Here is a 26,994-nt window from a genome sequence, read left to right as displayed (position 1 = left end):
CATATAATTCCATCAGCATTATATAATTCAATTTTGTATACATATTACATTTTTATACACATACTAAAGCATATTTTAAAATAATATATTTTTAAAATGGCTTCACGGGTTGGATAACATTTTTGAATGGGCCAGAGTTTTTGTCCCTTGAGCTGGTTAATAAAACATTCCTAACACTGTTTTGAAAGGTGAGTTTTTATTTTATTTGTTTTATTATTTATTTATTTATTTTTGCATCATGATGCAAATTTAATAGAATTTTAAAATGTGAAACTTGAAATGAACAAAGACAAGTGAGCAGAGTTGCCATTTTTGTTATTCAAAATGCCACTTGTTCCTATTCTTTTTTATTCCTTCTTTTGCCCAAAGTTTTTAAAATAAATTTCATTGTGTAAACTGCCTGTAAGAAATGCTCCTGGAGTTGTGAAAGAAAATATATTTGAAAAAATTGGACTAGAGAGAAAAAATCTAGCTCTAGGGTCTCATGACAACTGCTCACTTTCAGTCTTTTGTTGACATTGCTCCAATTTTAATATTTTCAACACGCTCTTATGTTCATTTAAACAAAATAAAAATTTTGAAAATCAGGAGTATGTAGTCTCAATCAATTTTCATTGGCATCAGTCATTCTAGGTAGAAGAAAATATCAGGCTCTCTAGTGTTAAATGAAGTGGAATTTTCTGTTTAATCTTATATAACAAAATATTCACATGTATACAGCAATCAATGATTCTCTGGCTGCTTACACTAAAAGAGAAAATTGTTGTGTCTATGATTCTAGTTGAAAAAATCTTAGCCTTATTAGTGGTGTTGACAGTAAAGGAGAAAACTGTTGTTTCTGTAACTTTAATAGTAAGAACACTTGCATCATTAAATGAGAGATCAGAGTTTTTTGAATCAAAGAGGCAGCAGCAAGATACTTTTTCTAATAACAAAATTTTACAAGTATTTGTTAATTATATTATTTTACAGTTCATCCATTGCAAGGTACATATGATTGAATACATGTCATAGGAAAATTGAAAAATCCAGCTTATTGCAAAAAGCCTGGTCATTTTGCAATGCACCAGACTAATTGGAAAATTATCTACCTTTTTTAATCAGCCTGATATTGTAAAGCTTATTGTAATGAGCCAATATACCTTTGAGCTGATTACAGAATTTCAACTGCTTGTTCATACTACTTGGTTTCATCCAAGCTTATTGCAATAAGCCAATTTTTCAATTAGCCTACAACATATACATTCATCGAGTCATACAGGCTATCCCAAACTGTTTGTATAACAGATATCTCTACAACTATTGACTTTAGAAGCGTACTTTCAATTACAAAAAGTTTTCAAATGATGTGCATTTACTTAAAAACTCAAAATTTATTTGAGGGGGGGGGGTCATATACACATGATAAAATAAAGAAATTAACTTTTATGCAGTCCCTGTGTACTAAAATGTAGATCCCCCTCTGAAAAGTCATTGGCAAAAAATTTCATATATTTTTAAAGCTATATTTATTAATATATTAAATGTGTAAAATCACTATGTTTTTGCAACTTATCACTATGTTTTTGCAACTTATCACTATGTTTTTGCAACTTATCACTGTGTTGGCAAGTTTTCATTGGCTCAAAAGTTGCCATTTTTAGGGACTGTACATAAATAGAATGAACTCAACTATTTTATCTTTTTTATTCACAATAAATAACAAGTAAAGTGAAAATTATTTAAAAAATTACAGAATTTTTACAACATTGAATTTAATTTATATTTGGAAGTTTGTGAACCACACCCTCAATCATTGGTGACAAATGCTGAAGTCAAATATCTCAGTTAATGTTGCATTTAAAAATATGCACTTTTTTTTTTTGTAAAGAACTTTTCAGAGCCACTTTTACATTTCACTAATGGGAAGTTTTAGCACACAGGATCTACATTAAATGTTAATTTTTACATTTTTTTGTATATGCAACCTCTTGAAAGATTTAAGACCTTTTGAGTAACTGCACTTCATTTGAAAACTTTTTGTAATGGAAAGTATGTTTCTCTAAAGTCAATGGTTGCAGAGACATCCACTGTGCAAACAATTTTGGACAACCTGTATAAAAACATATGATTTTTTAGTTTGATGTTAGATGCCTGATATCTTGGAACCTTTCGAAAATGACAATAGCACGAAGCAAAAACATTATTATTTTTTATTTTTAAAATGAACTTATCAGAAGTGCAAGTAGCAAAGCTATATATGTATAATTTATGTCAGTTGTTTTGTTTTGCATGAAATCACTAAAATATACCTTCATTTTAAGTAGCTTTTTAATTATAATTTGTTTTCTTAATTTTTATTTTACTGAAGCAGCAGTTTTGATGAAATTTTCTATTGCACATAGCACAATTTTATTTGTTTCTCTTTCTCATGTACAAGGTGGTTCAAAAGCCAAGGAAAACTTTATATAAGCATACCTGCCATCAGGGTAAATTAGCATGGATGTGTAGGGTCATGGATGGATGCAGGGAGGGGGGGGCAATCGCTCCTACCAATCCTCCCCGTTCAGTGGAAAAATTGTATTTTTTGGCATAGGCAGAAAGCTGAAGATGGACATTCCACCGGTCACTGTATATACTCTCAGAGATTTGGCCCTCCCCATTCAAGAAGCCTGTATCTACTTGTATGTAAGGTACAATGCTCGCTCCTTAATCTAATCACATCAAGACTCTCAGTTTAATTTCAAAGGGGATAAACGTTTGAAATTTTGTTATAATCTGAAAAGACAACATTTTACTGTTCATTCCCCTAGAATTCAATACTTTTTAACCTATCTCGTCACTGTGTTTGCTGGTAAAGGGTGGTCAGGGCAACCTTTACTTTTGAACACATAATAAGTGGATTTTCCAATCTTCTGTTGTGGACATTTCTACTACTTTATCACACACCAACACCGGGCATGTATCGCCAATATCCAACCAATGGAGTTGAGGGGGAAACAAAGTTGCCATCTATCTATGGTTGCCCCAGGCTCGGTAGGTAAAGAATTTGTTTCTGATGTTCTTTCCCAGATTCAAACCCACAGACCTTGACGGTAACCTTCATAGTGCGACCACTTAGCACTACCACTGCACCACTTGTGTGCATGGACATTTCTACTGGTCCAAGAGAATTCTTAATTTTTTGCAATTTTCTCTGAAGAAATATCTTTTGTTCACATCTCAAATTATTGCTATTTTTCTCTGCCAATCTGTTGAAGAAGACAGACCGTACCATTACACTCAGAATAACATTCATCGTTCTTTAAGAAATTGTTAACCAGGGTCTTTGGCTTATTAATATTCTGTTCAACTTGTGAAATTAATCTACATTTTTTAAAACAAGGATCTTACCCTTGCTATAAAAGATAGCCCGTCTCATCTTTATGAATCAAGCTATGTCAAGCTATTCAAATTATTCAAGAATCTTCAGGAAATGATGCCTAGTCATAAAGATATGCAAATAAGGTAAGTGATGCGAGTAAAGGAGGAGCGGCCTTATATTTTTTTCCATTTGTACTGTAATGGTAATTGAAAAAAAAATACAGAAAAAGTATTGCAAATTTTTTGAATAAGTTTTCAAGATAATACTTTCCATCATAGTCATCATCTCCAAAAAATTTTTTGAAAAATTCTGATGGTTACTTTTGTTAATCGCCATTCTTTCTCTCTTCACCTAGGTTTATAGTTTTTTCCAACACTATATAGTGAATTTCTTTTATGGGGCAGAAGCTCTCTCTGTGTGTGCAGAAACATTTTCAGTCATGTTCTGCTGCACACTTGCACATTTTAAAGGAAATGTTGGCCCCTGGCCCAGATATAGAGATAGCAATAGGTGGGATCACCTCTCCCAAGAGCCAAATAATAAGAGGAAAATTCATTTTGCCTGTAAAATACATTATGATCTACGTAAGCGTACACAGAATTTTCTCAATGTAGTTTCAATTCTTTTTTCTTCTCAAGAAGGGGTTTTTTACGTTTTTCCTGCAAAATAACACTATAATCTCGGCTTGAGGAGGATTTAGAATCCCAACTCCCCCTCCCCTTTGTGTACGGCAATGATGATCTAAAGAACCTACTCAATAAATCATCAAGACACATCGCTCTGGATCCGCACCTAGTTGAACTAAACATATATCACAGCATAGAAAAAAATTAGTTTATAGTTATTTGGATTTTGGTTTATATTCCTTTTTTTGTCCAGCATTTTCTTTGTGCACTTTGAAGTTTTAACCAGACTTTTTATCCTATAAGTTACAGTTATCAGCAGTGGTGAGGAGGGGGAGCAGGGGGAAGCGATTGTTCCCCAATCAAAGTTTTACCTACATTGGCACCTATTCTCCTAAATGACATTTCATCCACACAAAAAATAAAAAATAAGTTAAATTATTTTTTTTCTGCCTCCATTGACTGAAAGGATAAATACCTAAGTGAGGAAAATAAAAAACTCCATTTACATGCTTTCCCTTGCAGTTTCACTATGACTGGGTTTGTGCTATCCATTTGAGAGAAGACAGAAAAAAGTGTAAGGATTTCCTTACTATCATTTTTCAAAGTTGCTATTCAGCTCTGAAAGCATGCATGTGGTCAGAGTAGCCCACTCCCTTCCAAAGGACAATATTTTGCCCACATCTTTGTGAAGTTTTTTTGTCTGCTGTTGATCATTCAGAGTAGAGCTTCTAGAAACACCTTTCCTTCGTGCCTTTGTTCTGATGACCAAATGCTCATTCTATTGTGAGGTAGTCTCATACAGCTTTGTTTAAGGTGCCTACTGAAAAATTTAGGTACAATACTGCGTGAGATACATAGGGACAATTCAAGAACGAACCGGGTTCGACTCCGACCTGCGCCAGAAAGTGGTACTTTTGCCGCTGTGGTGGTCGAGTGGTTATAGTGCCGGACTCGTGATGCGAGGATCCGGGTTCGAACCCCACAGTGGTGGTCGGCTGAAGTTGGTTTTCTGTGGTTCCCAACTTCAAGGCGCAAATGCGAGCCGATCTCCCCGTTAAAAAGTCTCGCCACAGAGAGCAACAGTCCTACAGCGTTAAATCATTCAACCATAACACTTCACTCATAGTTAGTAAAAACTGGGGGCAGATGACAGCACTACACATAACAAGCATTACACAGAAACAAACTTTACGTCAGGTTGCACTACACGTACACGCACATTCCCGCATGTACCGATTCGTTGGGTGGGGGTGGGGGGTTCCGCAGGGGGGGGGGTGCATGTGTGGTGTAGCAGTAGTAGGTAGGGGCTCGGGGATCCATGATGTTCTTAAGTCAGCCACCTCGTTGGGCAATTTGCCTGTTGTGGCGTTGTATTTGTATTTGTATTAATATGGAATCCTATTGTGGAAACACCAATAAACCTAGGAAGTAATGGCTAGATTTTGAGCTCCTAAAAATAACAACTTATTTAGCCTCGGCTAGAATTATTAGTTTGCGTTAGGTCAGTGTCTGGAAAAAAAGATGAAAAGCAACTCTGAGATTCTGAGCCCTAAAACAACCAAGATCAAACATAATGGAGTGATAGAACCTAAACGAGTTGTTTCTTGAAGATGAGTAAAATGGAAAAGGGGAAAAGCTAAGCTATAATAGAGGTTCAATAGCTCCTTAGATGCAGAGAATGGAGAGAGGAAATGATAGTAACCTATATTATATGATAACTAGAACAGTCTAGTTGATAGATCAATGTATTTAATGCTTTTTAAGAAATTACTCTCAGAATCGCCTTTTTTTTCATGTTGTGTTTCATCTCAGTTAACTGTTTGCTTCATACAGTAGAGCAGTGAGTTGGAGAAATGATCCCTGGTAATAAGTAATCACCAATGCCTTTTTTATCTTGTGACACCTACATCACTCTTCCCATTAGTTGGAAATTTTCAAAATAAAATAATATAAATACACTACTCATCGCTTTCCTGAAGCAGACTCTCAGTTCAAAATAAATGCAATAGTGTACCATCCGCTGAAGTTCTGCTGTTTCATGCCAAATACGAAGACCCCATATAATGGCGAACCCACATCCTGGAGCAGGACTCTTAGAAATATTTTGTCAAACAGGAATTCACACAAAATATTTCTAGGAAACGTGAAATTTGATCAAACAAGCCTTGTCTATTCATCACTCGCCATATAGTTTTATTATTTTCTGATTTTTTTTTTTTTTTTTGGAATCACTAAAATAGCCAATGAGTGAGGCGAAAAAATATGAAATTTCTTTTGCATTTTGACACCCAATGAGTGCCATCTTAGAGGATAAATCAGACCACTATTATGCTGACTGGGGATCCCACTTGGTTGGTTACCAAGTCTTACCTCCTGTTTGCTCAGCGGAAAAAAAAAGGTTTTTGCAAGCGAGTCATCAGGGTCATAATTTCTCTCGAACAGCTGAGAGTGAAGATTTGGTAACCAACCCAAGTGGGATCTCCAGTCAGCAGGATTTATCCTCCGTAGACAGCACCCATTGTGTATAAAAACGTGCTAGGAATTTTGTGGTTTTTCGAATTAAAGGATTAATAACTCAAGTTCTGAAATACACCCTGTGCAGAGGCAGTCCTCTATAGAGCTCTGTGACCCATGCGGCTGCAAAGAACACCATGATAGGAGGAACGCCAAATCAGAGGTAACGGGAAAAAATAATTGCAGAGAAAAATTGGAAATTAAATGTTTTGTGTGTAATTTTCAGTGGTGGCTCATGGTGGGATATTCTGGAAGCCGCAAATTTCAAAATATTTACTGCCATCTATCAGTGAAAATATGTAGTCAAGTATTTACAATTAAAGTATTGCACTGAATTCAAAGATTCTATTTTTGTTTATTGAATTGTTTTTCACTTTATCTGTATATTTATGCAGTACAAAAATAGTAATGCTCTATCAACGCAACATTAACGTAAATAATTTGCCCAGTGAGCCTAATCAATTTTTTAACAACGTTTGAAATCATCATTTAAGTTCACCAGTTGATATATATTATTTTTTATACTCAAATATATTCTAATTTAAAAGATAAAACATAGATAGCAGCATCAGTATCTGCAGAGTGTTTTTTAGCGTGGCCAAAACAAGCATAATAACCTGTGCTAACAATCCTGTATTTCTCAGTGCTAAGGGTATCTCGTATTCACGCAAGACGGGGAAATGCCTAAAGAGGAAAGAATAATACAGAGCTCTCTCCATGGATGGCTCTGCCGAACCTTGACTATATGACCCATACTTTAAGGAACAATTTTTTTTTAATCGGTGCCTTCCGAAAATATTTCTTTTCTAATTTATCAAATTCATTTGAAAAATAAAGAAATTTAATGGTTTTAAGTTAGTATCAAATACATTTGAAGAATTAAATTAATGACTTGAAATTTTCAGGAAACGCACTTTCACGCCTCCTTCATGATCCACCCCTGGTAAAATTCAAATTATGATGTGCTGCAAATCAGTGCCGTCTTAACGCATGGGCCCACCCAGGCACTTCAAGCAAAAAGGGGCCTCACAAAAAAATGAAACCAGGTAAAAATTTTCTAGAATTTACCAGGTAGGGCCTCAGAAAAACCACTTTTCCCGGGGGCCCATGATGCTCTTAAGACGGCCCTGCTGCAAATTAGCATTAGATAGAGTGATTCATAGAGAAAACTGTAATTTTTGATGCATTCCATCACTAATGAACCACACATGCATCCATATATATTTTTTTAATTGACTGCACGCCTCTTAGGTTTTTCAACTTTGAACAGGTTTTTCCTTCAAAGAGTCTTTCCACAGAAAGCGGATAGATCCAATGACCACTAAAATTATTTCACTTGATATTCAATTGATTCATAATACCAGCCATTTTCACTTCTGATTTGGAAGATAGATAGTTGCACTTCAAACGCTTAACACACCTCTGACACCCCAAAATAAATTAAGCACATACAACATTATCTGCCACCCACCAATTTGTTTGAAATTCTCCAAAACTTTTTCGGGAAACAGTGCCCTTTGCGTGAGCATCTGCAATCTAGTGGTGTGTGATATCTGCTTATGATAACAGTGTAACATGGTGAAAGCAGTTGGAAGGAATTATGAAAAATTTTCTAAACTTTCACTTCTTAAATTATATATTTTTCTTTTCTATTTATTATTTTTTTTAATATTTGACCTTATTTTCCAGTTAATTGGTTGGGCAATTTATCTGTTGTAGCCCTATAGTTTGTATTTTTATAAGCATTCAGTACATTCTAAAATATTTAAAAAAAAATTTAAATTGATAAAAAAAATAAAAATCAATTAAATCAATCAAAGTACTTAATATAATTGATTTGAAAAATAAACATAAATGGGAAATAGAAAATAAATTTAATTCTATTTTTAGTGACTGCAATGATACATGGATGTGTGTTGTTGCATCCACAATGAACTTCATATAGTAGAGACAAATATGAGTAAGAAAAAAATCATTAGATCTTTTTCACTTTCTTTCAGTTGACCATAGTTGTCAGCTAAAAGACTTTCTCAAAAGATTTAACCTACATTTTGAAAAAATGTCGTAATCCCCACATTAAACAGGTCTATTCTAACTCCTTGCAATAATTGAATTTTTCAAAAAAAAGATAATCTCAGCTAAAACAAAAAAAAATTACCTCAAATAATGGCATAATAAGTTGCAAGAAATGAGTCAGTAGAATACACTGGCCTGGTTTTCCATCCTATTTTGTGTGAAAAAAAATTTAATCTTTCTCATCTGAAACTTTTATTTAAATTTTCTTTAGATAAAGCTATCAATTGGTTATCATTATCTAAATTCAATAGTCACAATTTCGTATGCTGGAGGTAAAGGGCACTATGTCCATTTTAGTCAATATTGGGATAACAATATTAATTTTCAGCACTTTTGTTACACTACACATAGGTATAATATAAGGAAGCCATATTTCAATAAATAAAGATATTCACTTAATATATGACATCCATATTGGTTATGGGCAACTTTTTCTCAGCCACCTCATTGGGTATTTTGCCTGTTGTGGCGTTGTATTTGTATTAATAAAACAAGCAAGCTCTATAGAAAGACATATTTAAAAAATCATTAAACAAATTCTGTAAAATTTTCCTTTTGCAACATGATGCCCTTTACCTCTGGTATACAGAATTTATCACATTCAGCGATTTGCATTGCATTGTGCTTTAAAAATTGTAAAAAAAAGTTTTATTTCTCATTCAAAATCCCCCATAAGGGGAAGAACAGAAAAACTTCCTTGCATTTGTGCTGTAGAAACAAAATTTTTGAGTTAATTAGTTCTTGTACATTCATAGTTGACCTCTATTTTTTTCTTTTTGTATACAAAAACCATTAAAAAATCAACCACAACAGAGATATGATTGGATAAAAATAATTTTGACTTTTTTTAATTTTTGGAAAAAAATGTTCCTATACATCATTGTATGAATTAATTGGTCCCTAATGGGAAGTTTTATACATAATGCTGCTGCTTCAGAATTATTATTTTTTAATGCTTTGGGTTTTTCTTTTTTTATTTATTTCTGTAATATTTAAGCTCTTTCAAAGAAACAGTTGGATTTTAACCTCTTTTTTCGATGCCTAAGTATATCTTGAGATGAATTGATGGTAGATGTACAAATTCTTAACTGATCCAGCGAGAGCAGATTTTAAGGCGTTTGTGGTACGTATAGGCTTGTATGTATCTATTTCAAAATTATAAAAAAAATCTTTGCTTCAAAAACAACACTGTACCTATTCAAAATGATCTGGAATTCAGAAAAAGCTTAATACAGTCTCTATGTTCATTTTTATGAACTCATGAAAATGTTGCCATGAAAAATTAGTTTATGCATGGGAAAAACATTCAAAGAAATGGCATTTTGTATGGGACCAAAGGACAAGTTTGTAAAAACATGTCGGTTTGTAAAATTGAGCATCAACTGCACACATCATTATTATGAACTGTGGTCCATAACCACAAAGTTAAAAAATGAGTAGATTATCAAATTCAAATTTCTTTTATTGAAATATGTTTAGACATATTTGCTTCCCCATGATGGAGTTGTTCACCATGATTTGCTCTGAAATGACCTTATATGTCACTTCACCAGTTTCACATTTTTCTCTTGCCCATTATAAATCAAAATCACCAAACCTCATGATAGTTCATTTATTATTTGCCAAAACAGGTGCTAAAATTTTAGTTTGGCATAGTCATGAGGTGCTTCAAATTTTATCTAAGTGGCTGTAGTTTAGCCAGTGTTGCTTTCTGTTATCTTCCATGGGACCATCTTAATTCGTAGGGCACAGCTGAGCAATGACCGTAGGTTTTTTGTGCATGAGGGTGCTTGATAAACTTTTTTTTTTCAGTTATGACAGACTCCTATTGGGTCCCCATTGTATTATTTTGCCTTTTTTTGCTGTCACTTTCACCATAATCATGTGAAAATTCATTTTTATTTGTTACCATAAAACGAAGTGAATAAAAACAGTGGGGTGAACAGGAATGAAATTTTGTAAAAGCACAAACATATTCCCTTACTATATTCACAAACAAATTTTCCATCATCATGTTAGCCAACTGAAAAATAAATTTTGGAATGAAAAATTATTTTGTGAATATAATATAGGAATATGTTGTGTTTTTACAAAGTTTCGTTCCTATGCACCCCACTGTCCCTATTCACCACATTTTTCAGTACCTGTGCAACAATCTTTATTAGCCTTTTAATGATCATGGATGAGTTATCTCGTCCAAATTCAAATGGAAGAAATTCATTCCAGCTCTCCTTGCTTTTTTATACATCTTTTCTCATCATCACAAAGCTTCATTGTAATCCTATGAACAAAATATGTTTTTCTCACCCTGTTCTTTCTACACTCCTGTTTAGTGATTATTCTTCTCCCTGCAAATAATATATCTTTCGACAATGTATTGACGGGCTGGTTCAAGACAGCAACAAGTCAAAGAATTTAATTTTGTTAATTATGCACACCATGAGAACGGTGGGAAAACAACTCTAAATAGCTCCAATACCCCAGCTTTCAACTCTGCTTATATGCTCCCCACTACAATTTAATGTGAGCCAACTCTCATTGAGCTCCATACAAACAGAATCTTTAAAACGTTGATATCTCAAAACCAGGGTCAGATATTGAATCCTGAAAACTATGTGGCCACAGTTAGTGCCAACTGAAAGGGCAGACATTTTAGGGCACCAACTGAAGGAGGCAATTTTTTATGGTTCTAACTGAAGCGGAGGGGTGATTTTTTTATCACCAAAATATCATTCACTTACACTTAAAAAATGTCCAGAACTGGCCTTGCTCAAAACAGAGAATTTTGAGTTTGTGCCCCGTCCTTGAACCAAACCAGGGGATATATATGTATGGGAACATGTAGGGGAGGGTGAGGGGGTAAAAAGAAATATACTGTACCCTTTCCCCCCCCCCTTCTTCTTTATTTTAAAATGCAAACAAGGAAACCAGTTTTTTTGGAATTGCCACTTCAAATAGAGATCATCCAAACTCGCTGCCAAAATGTGAAGGGGTTAAGGAGGCTTCCAGAAGAAGTGAAGACATTGCTGTCTATAATTGTGTATTCAGCTTCATCTGGGTAGCTTCACTACAAACATTCTGAAAGCTTAAGTCATACCGTGATTTGAACCTTTGTATCCATTTGCTAATCACAACAAAAGTTTGTGAGTGACTTTGTAAGAGGTTTTGGAATTTAAACATGATGCTAAACACTGGAAAGTATAGCAAAGAATTCTGTCAGTCGAGATGTTTGAAAATTGATGTTATAAGCGGAGTGGCATTAACCCATTAATGCCGGTTGGTAAGAAAATTTGCCATTTGAAATTTTAATTTTTTTTTTGCCAATAAATGGTGGGAGGGGTTCCCACTCAGTGTTTTTTCTTTCAAAAACTCAAAGTTGTCTTTAAGGGGTTAAAAATCATCAACATTATACTGAGCTCTAACGATGGCCTTGATCTCCTCAGGTGACCATGTGGTCATTCAGTGATCATGATTTCTCGCCAATACGTCATTTAGTTGGTGCTTTAAGTATGGTAGTAACGAGACAGCATATCAATATTTATGAAAAAAGTTTAAATATTGAACACTTCCTGGTAACTGATCCCTGGAGAAATGATTGAAATTATCTGAAAAAAGAAAAACACATCAAAAACTATTTCATAGTTTCTCAAAAAATATAGAAATATATAAAATTGTTAACATTTTTAGAGTTTTCTCTCTAATTGAACTTTATAAGAATTTTCAAATGATCAGCTACATTTGGTAATATTGTACAGAAGGAGCTATTTCTAGTACAATTACTAGATTAATTAAATACAGAATATTTAGGGTGTCCAACCTTATCACAGTTCAATTCAATAGCTAATCTCTCAACCCTTCCAATGTTCATTTTTTATTGCTCCTCCTCTCAATGAAAAGCATTTTTTTCTTCCACCATGCAAAGATTCATCAAACATGGAATACACACATATACATGAAGAAACAGAGGAAAAAAGAGGTTATTCTTGTTAGATAAGTTTTTTAGAATTTGTCTTGGAATAGGTTTTTAGTGATTTCATAACAATAGACAATGTATACATAGAGATCGGGGAAACGTCCATGAGAGAATATTCGTCATTAGAGTAAGTAACAATTTTCGACAGAAAAACAAATATTTGTCTTCATTCTATGTTTGGGACTGTTCACAAAGCTTTGTAGGCAGGGCCGTCTTAAGAGCCGCATGGGCACCTGGGCCAAGTGATTTTTCTGAGACCCTACCTGGTATGTTCTCGAAAATTTCAACTTGTTGTCATTTTTGTGAGGCCCCTCTTTTCTTGAGACCCTCGGGCCATGCCCTGGTTAGCCCATGCGTTAAGACAGCACAGTTTGTAGGTAAAGCTGTATGCTCAAGCTGTGAATGTTCAAGCCACCACAGTATTTTTGAGCACACCAAGAATTGATTTATAAGTAAATTCTTATACACAAATGAAAGCTAAGCACCCACCGGTCTAAAGCACTTCCAATGCCTCTGAATTTAATTCCCTCCACTTAAACTGGGCTTTTAGCAGTGGCATCAGAGCCCTGGCTGCTCGAGCAACCGCAGCATTTTGTGGCAGGGGTCTGAGCATATCAAAATTTATTCAAAAAATCTGATTTTTTACACTTCAGACAAATTCCCCTCAAAACTGCAAGCGTAATATCATATTTATATCTTGTCCAGTCAAAGTATACTGAGATTATGTATTTTTGACATAATATGAGTTCTTGACTTTCATTGTTCTGTCTGTCATAACAAAATCTAGAACATTTTTATCATCACAAAACTGTATGGAAAATTTCTGAAAGCATAAATTTAAATATGTGATACAAAATAGATCTCCTTGATGCCTCTGAAATAATTGGTTGGCTAAACCTCAGAATGAGCTTTGCAACAGATGATCACAAACTGTTTTCGTATAGCAAGTATAACCAAGATTTTTTTCAAATCAAATTTTATTCATGTTAGAACCAAGTACAATGTCATTTTAGAGCTGAAGAATACTCTAGCAGTTGACGTCTCTCAAAACTGAGAATAAGACAACCATAAGTATTCTTTATGGGCATTGTATAATATTTTATCATGTGTATATATTGTTTATAATTTGTGTTAATTGCATTTTTAATTGGGATGCTGTATTTTTGAAAAATATGGCATCCATATTTTTATGGGCATCTTTTTATCAGCCACCTCGTTGGGCATTTTGCCTGTTGTGGCGTTGTATTTGTACAAATGCTGATAATGAAGTTGGGATTTCTGGTCAAGCATATTCAAAGTAGTTTTAATACTGAAAAAATTGTCAATGTGACATTAAAAATATCATTTTTGAGGTTTTTGGGGGAAAATATGCATTTTCAGACCAATAGTTTTATTTATGTGTTTGTATTTGCTTTTTTCCTAGCTATAATGCCTTAAATGAATCTGGAAAATAATATGTTATTTTCTTACTGGATGTAAAAATAGTTGAACATGAATGAAATAAATTCATTTTACTTTAATAAATCTTCATGATTGTGAAATGTAAAGAATACCTAGTGTAACACAACTTTTTAACATCATTATTGATTACTTATAAATATTTTCAATTGTTTTTGATAGGTGAAAATCCAAGGACAAAATATGGAGATGCTTAGAGCTGCTTGTGAACAATTCCTTGGAAAATCAACTTCTCAAATAGTTAACATTGCCCGTGAAACTCTTGAAGGGCACCAAAGAGCTATAATGTGCACAATGTCTGTTGAGGTGATTTTTTTGTTATCTTACTTCAGTAAAATTTGACACATCTGAATTTTATTGAAATAATATCTGCTGGATGATTGAATGAAATAAATCTAAAAAAGTTGTTGGATATCAGTTGCCATTCAAAACTCATTGGGCTTCGAGACATTCAACCACAGAACTGAACTCATTCAACAGTTAGATATTACAAAATGTTGGTTCACACATTATTTTTTCATATTTTTTAGTATTTGTCAAATTTGTCTTCTGTTTATACAAATTACACATACTTTCACTATATTTTTCAATTTTCTTCTTCTTTTCATCACCATGCATGTCAACAAAATAAAAAAAATTTCTGTATCTGGTTTGCAAACTAATTACATAATTTTTCAGTTCTGAATTCAGTGTAAAAATTAGATTATATCTATAATGTCACATTTCTCAATATTGAGTTGTTTTAATTTCAAATAGAAAATACCACCCAGAACCCACTAATTTTTTCTTGGTGGAGCAAGAGATATAAATGGTTTGTACTGTGAGATGTAAAAGAAGATTCACAGTAACATATCTATTTTTTTCCTGACACAAAGGTGCAACAGAAATGGCAACAAGATGTCTGCATAGTACATTGCTACCACAGCAAGCAGCCACACCAAGTTGTTAGGGCATCAACTTCTGGGCAAGAGACATGAAAAAGAAAATAAATTGCAGAACATTGGCGTTCAGAATCAGCTGTAAACTTTAGCCACTGCTGCTTTCTCTGCACATATCCACACCTCTCTCAGCCCATCAAATCTTTCAATGTTTTTGTGATAGTAATGTAGATCATGTATAAATTTGGAAAATCCATTCAGTATAACTTCTGTTTGTAAATCTTCGCATCCACGCACAATATTTTGACTTAAAAAATAATAATTTTGTAATTATATTTTGTAACTGTTTTTTGACTCTTAATAGAGTTTTTGACCCTTGATAGAGTTGAATAATCATATTTCAAAAAATATATTTTCTGCATTTATTTTAAACTTGAAAAACCCATACTGGCACTGATTACAATTAGGAATTCAATATTTCTATTTTGAATACTAATTAGTAATTACTTCAATTATTATTGTTAGTATTTTTTTTTAATTTCAAAAAACAGCAAACATAATAAACTCAGTTTTAATGTATTCATAAAAAAATTATTTTATTAGCTTCAAACCTCCAAAAAAGAAAAAAAAGGAAAAATTTGTGTGCCTTATTTAACCTTTTATTGCCCTGTGCATTAACCTTTTTTACAGTGATCCTTTGGAAAGAACATTTTTTTTTAGAAATGAATTATTTATTTCATCCACAGAGATACCAGTGAATTATTGGGGGGGGGGGAAAGAAACATACTTTCATTTTTCTAGAGAAGGACCCACTTTCATTCAAAAAGGACCCAGATTTCACCAATAACTTGGATCCTGGGACCCACATAAATTAGAGTACAGCAGCATCTCTGCTCTACTATATTTAACGCCTAGTATTTTATATTAAAACATGCATTTCTAAAATATGTACTACCTAAAAAGCAAATACAGCAAAGCCTCACTACAATGATACTTGATATAACGATAATCTCTCTGCTACAATATTTTATATTGGTCCACAGAGTATCGTTATATTGAGGTTTCACTATAATATGCAAGAGTTTCTTTGCATTAAAAAAATGAAAGAAATCCAATTTTTGGCAGTGGTAGAAAAATAAAATTAACAATTTTACCAAAGAAAATATTGTATTAATTTCAGGTAATAAAAGTGATATCATAGTGAAATCCAGATATAATGATGTTCTGCGGACCAAGAAAAAATATCGTTGTAGAGGGATTATTGTTATATCAAGGGCAACATGATCCTTATGTGAAATCAAATTTATGCTGTTATTTTCATCTTTTCTACATTGGCATTGTTTATACCACCAGAAAATGTGCTTTTATGTATTTATTTGCTGCAAAAAATTGTAATTGAGTAGTTGAAAATTCAGTTAGATGCATTTGCTCCTGTAAAGAAGTTTACCGCTTTGCACTTTTGTGTGTCTTACACAAAAAGTAGCAGCACCAATTACTTCACTGACAGTGATCCTTTAGTGCAAAATAATGATGTTATTAGATGCCTTCAGAAGAATGAAAACAAGTGACAACGTTAAAATTAAATTGAAAATTATTTTGAGCAAAATATATTTAAAAAAATTATTGCTGTTTGGAAATATCTTAAAAAAATTGTTATAAAAATATTTATCATTGTATAGAGTATTGTTGTAGCGAGGTTTCGCTGTATATACTATTATAGACAAAGCATTATTTCATAAACATTAAAAAATTTCAAATTCATTTCAAATTTTAAATGTTATAATTTTTTTACTAAACATCTGCAAAAACCAGCAATTTCATGTAAATCTCCTCCAAGCTTCAAGGGTTAATACATATGTGTTTTTTTTTCCTTTTTTTTGGGTTTGTGATAAAATGTCTTTAGCTCTAGATTGGGAAGAAAAATTAATGTTTTTTTTTTTTTTCAGGAAATATATAAAGACAGAAAAAAATTTTCAAAACAGGTTTTTGAGGTAGCTTCTTCTGATTTAGTCAATATGGGCATTACTGTTGTTTCTTACACAATTAAAGATATTTGTGATGATCAGGTGATTTCAATAAATGTTTCAAATTTGTTTTAAATATTTTCATGAATTATATAAATGAGTTATTGAATTTATACAAAAATTGCCACGTTTTTAAGACAAATAAATTCGACAAATGAATTTATTTTTCTTAAAAACGTGGCAATTTTTGTATAAATTAAAACCAGGCAAAGTTACTCATTTTTTGTGATAGTTATTGAATTATTTGTCATGTTTTAATTTAATTTTACCAGTCCAAAATTCATTTGAAATATTGAAAACTCTGAATTTTTTAATAAGGTTTTCTAATTATCCTACTTTATTTTCTTGATACAGCATGTCTAAAAAAGAGCCCTCCCCCTTCACTTTGAAATAAAATGTCTCAGAAATGATGTATGATAAAAAAAATTATTCTTTCAGCATATTTTTCAGACACTGTTTCAATTTTTTATTAAAAATTTTCTTAAAAGTAGCTATGAATTTGATTGATAGATGACACTATAGTCATTCAATCAATGCTCTTAAAACAGATTAAATCTTTCTTCTGAAACTACCATACCATCAAATAATTCATCCATTCTCCGTAATACTCAAGATACCCAAGTTTAGCTATTCTAAACCAACTTACTCTCCTCACCCAAAAGCAAGACTCATTCAGTCTTCAGTTAAATGGATTATCCCAGCGTCCTAGTGCAGTTGAGGAGAAACTTTTACCTGTAGAAGCACTCCAAAATCAAGTCTATGACCTCTCCTCGAATTTATCTGTATTCCAATCTTCGCTCACCAACAAAGTTATCAATTTAGAGGACCATTCCCTCTGTGACAACCTGATTTTCCGAAACATCCCTGAAGAAGTTGACTTTGAGTGCCCCTACACCCTCAAATCCAAAATCATTCAATACTGCTCCGACCACCTAGACATAAAAATTTTTCCCAGCAAGATAGACCTCTGTCATGGAATAGGCCCTAAAAGGATCCATGGATGCAGACTTTCCATTTTCAAATTCAATAAATTCAAAATTAAAAGTGATATCTTAAAAAATGTCTTTAAATTAAAAAATAGTAACATATCCAACTCTGAGCACTTCTCATCCAAAACATGCAAGCTAAATAGAAAATCTGGAGCGCTTCTCAAAAATTCCATGATAGTGGCCAGAAAGTAAAACTTTTTCATAATTTTGCTCTAATAAATAACTGTAAATATGTTTGGGATCCCAGTATTAACGATATTATCCGGATCTCCTACACCCAATCTAGTACTAACTCTTCTTTGCCTTCCCACTCCTCTCAAATTTCAACATTCATGGAATCTGCTCACAATTCAAACTCGATCTTTTCACTAAAGAAAGTATTTTAAAATTACTAAAAAACTGAAACCCCATTCTGTAGACCTCGATGATATTCCAAGCTCCATTCTCAAATATTGCACTGAAGAAATCTCTCACTATCTTCTAATCTTATTTAACGTCTCACTATATAAATACCACCATCCTCCCCACCAATTGGAAAATCAATAAAATTATTCCCATTTACAAATCTGGTTCACTCTCCAACCCCCTTAACTTCAGTCTTATCTCTATTATTTCATCCTGTTGTAAGATTTTCGAACATATTCTAGCAAAAGAAATCCGCACCTATTTAGACTCCATTAACTTCTTCTTTCCCAACCAACACGGCTTTAGACAATCCCTTTCTACTACATCCGAACTGTCCCTTGTCATCCATGACCTTTCCAAAGCCAACAAAAAGTTAGCAAGTTACAAACCAATATAATTTTTTTGGATTCTTCTAAAGCCTACGATAAAGTTCTTTGCCATAGACTTCTCCTTAAACTTTCAAATCTTGGTCTGAATGTACAACTGCTCAAATGGTTAGAAACACTTTCCTAAAAAATTATAAACTGTTCATTTTAAAGATCATGACTCACCGTTTGCCACTGTAAATTCAGGTACTTCCCAGGTAGCGATCCTTTTGCCTTTATTGTTTTTAATATATATAAACGATCTCCCTGAAACCCTCACCTGCACCATTAGATTTTTTGCTGATGGCTGCGTAATTTACTGCATAATTAATCACAAGTCAGATCTAGAAATTCTACAACATAATCTTGTTTCCATCTCAGACATATGCCTATCAACCTCTTTTATAACAATTTTAATAACAATTTTCAAGAGAGCTTCATGTAAAACTCTCCCCCTCGAATACTCATACTTGATGAATAATGTAACCATATCCCAAGTTTCTCAATTTAAATACCTGGGTGTCATAATTTCGGCTGACCTATGTTGGAATAATCATATTGATTATGTCTACCAGAAATGTCTCTAAACTTTTCTTCCTTCACCACAACCTCAAACACTCTACTTGTGATGCCCTACTCCTCTGCGACCAAACTTATATTTATCCTGTTCTTTCATATGCAGCTGAGTAATATTGACAAACTTGAATCTATCTAAAATAAATTTGCTTGCTTTATTCACAACTGCTGGTCCTCTTTTAGTTCCATTTTCTGTTTCTGATCTTAAACTCGAACTTAATTTCCACCCACTCGCTACTCATTTACTTATCTCTCTGTTAACCATGCTTTATAAGATGGTCATCTAAATTTCGATACATCTGTTATTCTGACTGAGCCTTTCTATGTCTCCAATAGACTTGACCACCCAAAAAAATTAAAACCAATTTTTTCCTCTATTGACTGCTTTAAATATAGTTTCTTTCCCAATGCTGCTTCCCTAAACTCCCCTCTACTATTGTTGACTTCTCCACGATCTCTGATTTTTTGCTAAATATAACTAAATATCTATGTGTAAGTCAACCGCATCCTCTTGTATAGGCCTCTAGGCCAACAACATTGTATAAATAAATAAACTGATAAGTTTTGCACTTTTTGAATTTTGTGCAAAGTCTAAAAGTTTTAATCCTCATTCGATTGTACTAGAAAATGCTCAAAGCATGCCTTGCATAACTTGGTCCAGACACCCTGTTCAAACAAGATGGAATGAGATTCTGCAATGTTTGATTTCCTTGAAAATTTTGATGATCTCAAGTCATTGCTCTCCATCCCCTAAACCAGAAAAGGATTAAATTCACCATCATATTTATTAATTCCAGATTTAAATATGTGAGATTTCTCCTTTTGTGTCTACTTGGGCACTGTGTACATAGAAAATTCCAGACCATTAAAGATGCACCATACTACCTTCAAATGGAAGAAACTGTGCTGCAACGGTTTGCCAATTTCCCGTTGACAAGTACACGAGCGGTTGCAGCTAAACTCGATGTTTAGCACCCGGCAGTCTGGAATGTTCTGCATAATGAAAAGATGTACCCCTTCCACATCTAGAAGATGCAACTTCTAATGGAAGACGACTATCCCTGTCGTGAACATATCCCCTCGTGCGCTGGATGTTTGATGTCACCACACATTCTAATCCTCAATTTCCTGCCACTGTTTTATTTACACAAGAAGGCATTGTCAACACACATGTGGGCGAGGGATAATCCCCATGCCAGTGTGCCGTGGAAATCTTAACAGAGGTTTAGTTTTAACGTGGGAGCAGGAATCCTCTGTGATTATTTCTAGGGGTCGTACTTGCTGCCTGAATGCCTGAATGGAGCACGCAGTGCAGTGAGCAGGGCCATCTTAAGAGCCTCATGTCATGGGCCCTGGACGAAGTGGTTTTTTGAGGCCCTACCAGGTAAATTCTAGAAAATTTCAACCAAATCTCATTTTTGTAAGGCCTCTCTTCTCTTGAAGCCCGCGGACCATGCATTAAGATGGCACTAGCAGCGAGGCATGTGATTCATGCATGATGGTGCCCCTGCACATTTTCCCACGAGATGCGTAATCACCTTGATGTTACGCACCCAAGGAGGTGGATTGGATGCACTAGACCCATTGCTTGGCCTCTACGTTCACCGGATCTTAATCCGTGTGACTCTTCCCTATGGGGGTCACCTTAAATCAATTGTTTATGCGATACCTGTGGACACACTGGAGAATCTTATAGCACAGATTGTTGTCGCTGCAGCAGACATCAAAAGCATACCTGGTATCTTCGAGCACACCCGGGAATCGTTTTTACGTCATTGTAGACTGTGCAATGATGTCAGCGGTCACCACTTCCAACAACTCCTGTTATAATTAATCAAATAAATCTTTTTTTTTGTAGTTATTATTACTTTTTGTTGTTCCAGCGTGATGTCGAAACCTGCATACATTTTTCTAGATTTTTACCCTCTGAACGTGGTTTGCGACACCATGTTCCATTGCAATATTTGTTCCTTTTATGTCTAATAACAACCCTCTGAGTTTGTCTCTGTCCCTTAGTTGAACACCCTGCATGCACGCGCACACACACATTTATATAGTAGGAACAAAAACTAGAGACTTGTTCATTCAAATTCACTTGTCAGGGCATGGAATTCCCCCGATGACGACCCATGCATAGGTTATATTTCATTCTTGCATAAATTCTATCTTGTATTCTTTTTTTTCTCTCCAAACAAGCAATTTCCTTTTTGTGTATATACATACAAATATATATATATAATTCTCTCTCAGTAATACTAGTTTAAAGTTCTTTAACTTTTACCATTTAGGGTTATCTGAAAGCCTTGGGAATGGCCAGGACAGCTCAAGTGAAACGTGATGCTCGAATTGGAGAAGCAGAAGCTCGTAGAGATTCCCAAATTAAGGTATTATCTGTTATATTTTTCCTGATGAAGAAGTAAAATTTATATGATTATTATGCAAGTAAATAAAAAAATAATACATCCTGTTCATATTTTGAAATTGAACTTAGAGCGTACCTGGAACTTTCCATGATCAAGGATATGCCATCTTCAATAGAAAAAAAAAACTAAACCAACTCAAGAATATGCATACTGGGTGTCACTGGGAAGTCATGTGTGACACTATCCAAGATAACATTAGTTCACTGGGAAGTCATGCGTGGCGCTATCCAAGATAATATTAGCTATTGCTCAAAAATAGAAACCATTGTATCTCCGATATACACACTGGGTTTTTCGGAAAAGTATCACACTATGCTTGAAATACAGCAAAGATTTCAAGAAGGACAATATTAAAGACATATACGACAAGTGTTTTAGCGTAAGAGCTAGATTACATACTTTCTTTGCTAAGTATGCTATGCTATATGAAGCCCCAAGAAACTGGCAAACTGCCTGTCTCATTCTATGGGGACCTCCTGATGCTAGCAAGTCTACCGATCAACACAAGCTGCACTCAATTATCTTGATGTTTATCACAAAATGAGAGATGACTGGTGGGATGTATACAGGGAACATTAAGTAGTTATCATAAACGACTTCTACTCGTGGCTGACCTTTGACTCTCTTCTGCATCTAATTGACTTATATCCTCTACGTGTACCCATCAAGGGCAGATTCATACAATTCAAAGTTCGACTAATAATCATAATATCTAATCAAGACCCATTCAATTAGTATCCTAATATCGTAAACAAATCAGCGCTCTTCATAAGGCTAAACCTTATCATGCACTTTGATCAAGATCTCAAGGATTCTTATCGTGGATCACATTGTTATCTAAACAGTACAAGGTACAGAGTCCATAGTGGGACATGTTCTGCATTTTCCTATAAGTAATAGAACACACATGCCTAATATAGCAGTTGTTCCTCTCAGAGTGTGTGGTCATGCAGACTGAGCCACTACGCACTGCATTGCTGATACCGAGTACATCGAGGGCATGCTGGCATAGCCGCTGGACACAATCACAATACGAGACCAGAATTTGAAAGATACTATACCGGAGACGGTATAGTCTCCTCCAGGCCTGGGAGGGGCCTGTGGCTTGGTCTTTCCCTTTTTTTCCAGTTATGTCCAATCTGTTCAGGAAAACATGTCTTATCAGTTTGTATGCGTATCAGTGGATCTCTTGAACTAAGCATCTTCTCTTCTTTTTTTTCTCTTTTTTTTTTTTTTTTTTTTTTTGCAATTTTTTTTCTACAATACACATATACAATATTCTGTACAGGGCAGCAGCTCTCGGGTGCCAGTCTTTTCCTGACAAAGAAAGGAAAAGACATTGAGATGATTTTTCAATGAAGGCTACAGAAAACCAGTATTTCCCTAAGGACACCAGTATGGGCTGGTGATCTACTGTTTCCAGCTGTGTCTGGCTGAAATGAAAATTTTAGGGAAGGCATGAACAGATGTCACACACACACACACATCCCACAGTAAAATTCTGTTATGGGCGCCGAGAAAACGACAATTTGGCTGTAAGCTTTTGTATACCATATATTGCTAGGATAGCTATCTGCAAAACAGAAACACAGACAGGAAAAAAAAAAAGTGGTACAAGTACACTAATTTGAATAAATCTAATTAAGCACTCATTTATTTTTTTTACTTTCCCATTTACTTGAATAATATGTTAAGTTGGTCTATTCAGAACAACATGAGGTTCAGAACACAGGTTTTGCTCATAACAGATTTGGTGCAAGAGATGCAGCATTTATGAGGCTCATGGGAAACTATACTCCAAGAAGCAAGAACAGTTGCTGAGGCTGCAGGATTGATAACTAAATTTCCCAATAGTTGAAAAGCTAATGAATGGCAAGACTTCAGAGTTTTGGGTTCCAGTACTTGACTTCATTATCAATGATTTTATAACTTGATGAAAACAGCGGAGATTGTATACAACATATTTTCTCCCATCTTGAACTTTACGAAATTTTATAAAAGCCTGCTCTCCACCAAAATGGCAAAACTGGTGAACACATTTGGAGAAGATCTCTCAATTTATTGAATTCAATATATGATAAACTGCAAGGGATATTTCCTAATATCTGCCTTGCAATTAAACTGTTCTGTATAGTGCCAGTTACTATTTGATCTGCTAAAAAGTCATTCCGCAAGCTGGGAAATTCATTAGAAATTCATGCTTGGCTTGTCAAGAAATGGAGGCTGTGTACCTTTGAGCCATTCTGCTGGTAATTATAGAAACTTCATGAACAGCTCACAAGCAAAAATAGAATGTTTAGGAGCTGCTTAGAAGCATTAATGCTGAAATAGGCTCAAAATATACAGTGCCTTTATTTGAAAAATATAAGAAACTCATGTGTTTCTTTTGAAAATAAAACTGCAGAATAAAGGGCTGAGACTTGAGTCTATTTGGCAGCTACTTGTAAACAGGTTTGTTTCTATGACAGTTTTTATAAGCAGTTGTGTGAAAACTATTTTAAAAGCTAATAAAATGGAAAATCTAACTCCTGCACTTTTCAACCCTTGAAGCGACATTGACAAGATATCTCACCTCCTTAAAAGCTGCTTAGCATTGACAAGCCCAGATATTTTGTAAACTTGATTTCTTAATAGAACAATTTTCCCTATACCTCTTAGTTTGCATCTGCTGAAAATCGGAAGAAAGCCTACTTCATTAAAAAGATTCAGCAAGAGCATTAGGAATCAGGATAATTTTTGTTTATGACGAACATAATTTTGTCTCCTTTACACTGTAAAATTGATTACAGTAAAACTGCAATATAACCATACTCTATGGACCAAGAAAAAATATTGTTGTAGAGAGATCTATCATTATATCGAGCATTGTTGTAGTGAGGTTTCACTGTATTTTTTATACTTGATACATTTTGAATTTGGTAAATTTGTAATATAAAAATCATTTAATGTTTTGTAAAGCTATGGTGTAAGATTAAACTGGATTTTCTTTTAGGAAGCATTAGCTGAGGAAGAACGTATGGCTGCAAGATATGTCAATGACACTGAAATTGCAAAATCTCAAAGAGATTTTGAACTGAAAAAAGCAGCATATGATGTAGAGATTCATACTAAAGTGATTATACCTATTATTTTGTATTTAAAAAATTACAAAATGTGATGTCTTGAACCAAGTTCAATTCATAGTTTTTGTTATAATTGTTCTTATTTTTGGTTGACGTATTTTAATTATATTTGACATCCATGTTTTTTATGGGCAACTTTATTCTGCCACCTTTTTGGGCATTTTGCCTGTTTTGGCTTTTGTGTTTTTTTATTTTTATTTATTGGACTGAGCACAACACATAAAACATACGATCAAAACAACTGAGAAAGACCAAAAAGAAAAAAAAGACATTATGATGACACAGACACTCTGTGACCCAAGGGACTACAAGTCCTTCCAGTGAGTCAATATTAATTGGATTAAAGAGTTACTTGGATTATGCAACAGCCTTGTTAATGTACTAATTGGCTAAATATTTTATGAAGTCATGTATATATACATTTTTAGGTTTTTTTGTTTTTTTTTTCAGCTGAACAAAGAAAAAATACATATATATATATGTGTGTGCGTGTGTGTGTAGATACAAACATAAAAAATTACTCAGTTGGCATACATGCAATTCACGTATGGTCTTATAATCACATGTATTTTTCAGTTGATTAACAGGAATGGTTATATTTTTGAATTTTTGTTTAGAATCATTAATAATTAATTAATTTCACAATATAAATATATTGTGATTTGATCTTATGTTATTATTTGTATGATTAATTGTATGGTATAGGTTCATTATTTTTGGGGCGGTATATCTATAACTCTTTAGGAATAACGATTTCTTTTCGGCACTTGATATATGTTATTCAATCTAAATGAGGTTCTATTTTGTTTTGTTTCTAGCCATTTATTGTTTAAGAATGAAAATTTTGTTAGTCTATAAATATATAGTTTTGTCTTATACTTAGTTTGTAACATACTGTTGCATAATTGTTTGCTGTGGTGTTTGTTATTCGGGATCTTATTTTATTATGTATATTATCTAGTTTTTGTATATTTGTTTGATAAGCACTTCCCTAAGCAGTGATTCCATATGTTACTATTGAGTATATCCAAGCATAAAATAAATCTTTTAGTATGTTATTGTTGATTGTGTTTTTTAATCTATATAAAATGTGACGGCATATTTTCTTAATTTCTTTATTATTTCTTCTTATTGTGGGTTCGATTTTAGGTCATCTGATATTATTATTCCTAGGTAGTTGTATTCATGAACTTTTTCAATTTCATGGCAGTTACTTTGTGAAATATATTGGCATGGACAGTGATCGTGGATTTTGATTTTTATGTTAGTTAAATTATTTATATTTCTTGTTTTTAATCATATGTATTTTTTTGTATATTTAGTTTATAAGTTTATTTTTCTTAAGCCAGGTGTTGATTTTGAATAGGTGCTCTTCGACTTTTTTAGTAAATTTGTAATTTCGGTATATTCAACATACAGTATTGTGTTGTCTGCAAAAGAAATTAATTTACCATTTATATTCAGTTTGAATATGTCATTTATGTAAACGAGCGGCCCAAGAAACGGTACTGGTGTACTCCTTTTTTTTACTTCTAGAGATGTAATGATTTCTTCAACTATTTTAACTACTTGTTTTCGATTAAAGTAATATGTTTTAAAACAGTTTAATGTATTACCTCGTATACCAGCTGATGACAATTTCTCTGTTAGTATCATTAGATACACATAGTCAAAAGCTCTTTTTAAAATTCTGATAGCAATAAATTTCTATAAAAATTATTTAAAAAAAATTTCCAATAAATTTCTATTTGTATTTATAATATTGTTTTAGTTTTGTATCATTATTTATTATAGCCAGACTTTCCAACATTGACATGAAGCATCTTAGTAGTGATTTTTCGTAAATTCGTAGTAGTTATTTTTTAATAAAAAAATTCGTAGTAGTTATTTTTCTGATACATCACCTGGAATTTAAACAATAAGCTCAGTCACTTGAACTCCCTTATGCAAGAAACTTTTATGAGTTGGTCAAGTCCTCCTATAATTCATAAATATACAATGTGAACCTTTTCCTGATATATATTTTCCCTTTCCCATATATATATGCCCTAGTGGATCGTATATAGGATGTCTGGCAATGCCAGACCCAACCAAATATTTCACCTATGAGAAATATCTTCTCTAAGCTGGGTAATTGTACATGGTAAAAATGAAATCTGCTCAATACATTCAGTTCCATTGACTGTATGTCTTTCCCTGTACAGTGGAACTTTGGGTAATGA

The 26,994-nt window shown here is 33.6% G+C and overlaps 1 protein-coding gene across 3 annotated transcripts in view; it reads left to right on the top strand.

Moving 5' to 3' along the window:
• Positions 1–26,994, top strand: part of LOC149065505 (flotillin-1-like) — a 67,772-nt gene that overhangs the window by 20,393 nt on the left and 20,385 nt on the right. For 2 of the 3 annotated variants that reach the window (XM_089254087.1, XM_089254086.1), the window contains exons 4-7: positions 14,153–14,296; positions 16,815–16,934; positions 21,516–21,611; positions 24,643–24,762. In XM_089254087.1, coding sequence (XP_089110213.1) covers positions 14,153–14,296; positions 16,815–16,934; positions 21,516–21,611; positions 24,643–24,762 — 480 coding nt within the window. Of the gene's footprint in view, positions 1–9,556; positions 9,683–14,152; positions 14,297–16,814; positions 16,935–21,515; positions 21,612–24,642; positions 24,763–26,994 lie in introns of all 3 variants that reach the window. The other variant, XM_089254088.1, reaches the window with a different exon arrangement.

Source organism: Pholcus phalangioides, unplaced genomic scaffold (assembly GCF_987345545.1).
Source record: "Pholcus phalangioides strain wild (caught in Gottingen) unplaced genomic scaffold, Ppha-v1.0 ptg000039l_1, whole genome shotgun sequence".
NCBI classification, from domain to species: Eukaryota; Metazoa; Arthropoda; class Arachnida; order Araneae; family Pholcidae; genus Pholcus; species Pholcus phalangioides.
Note: the sequence above shows the minus strand (reverse complement) of the source record. Positions and strands in the feature narration are given on the sequence as shown.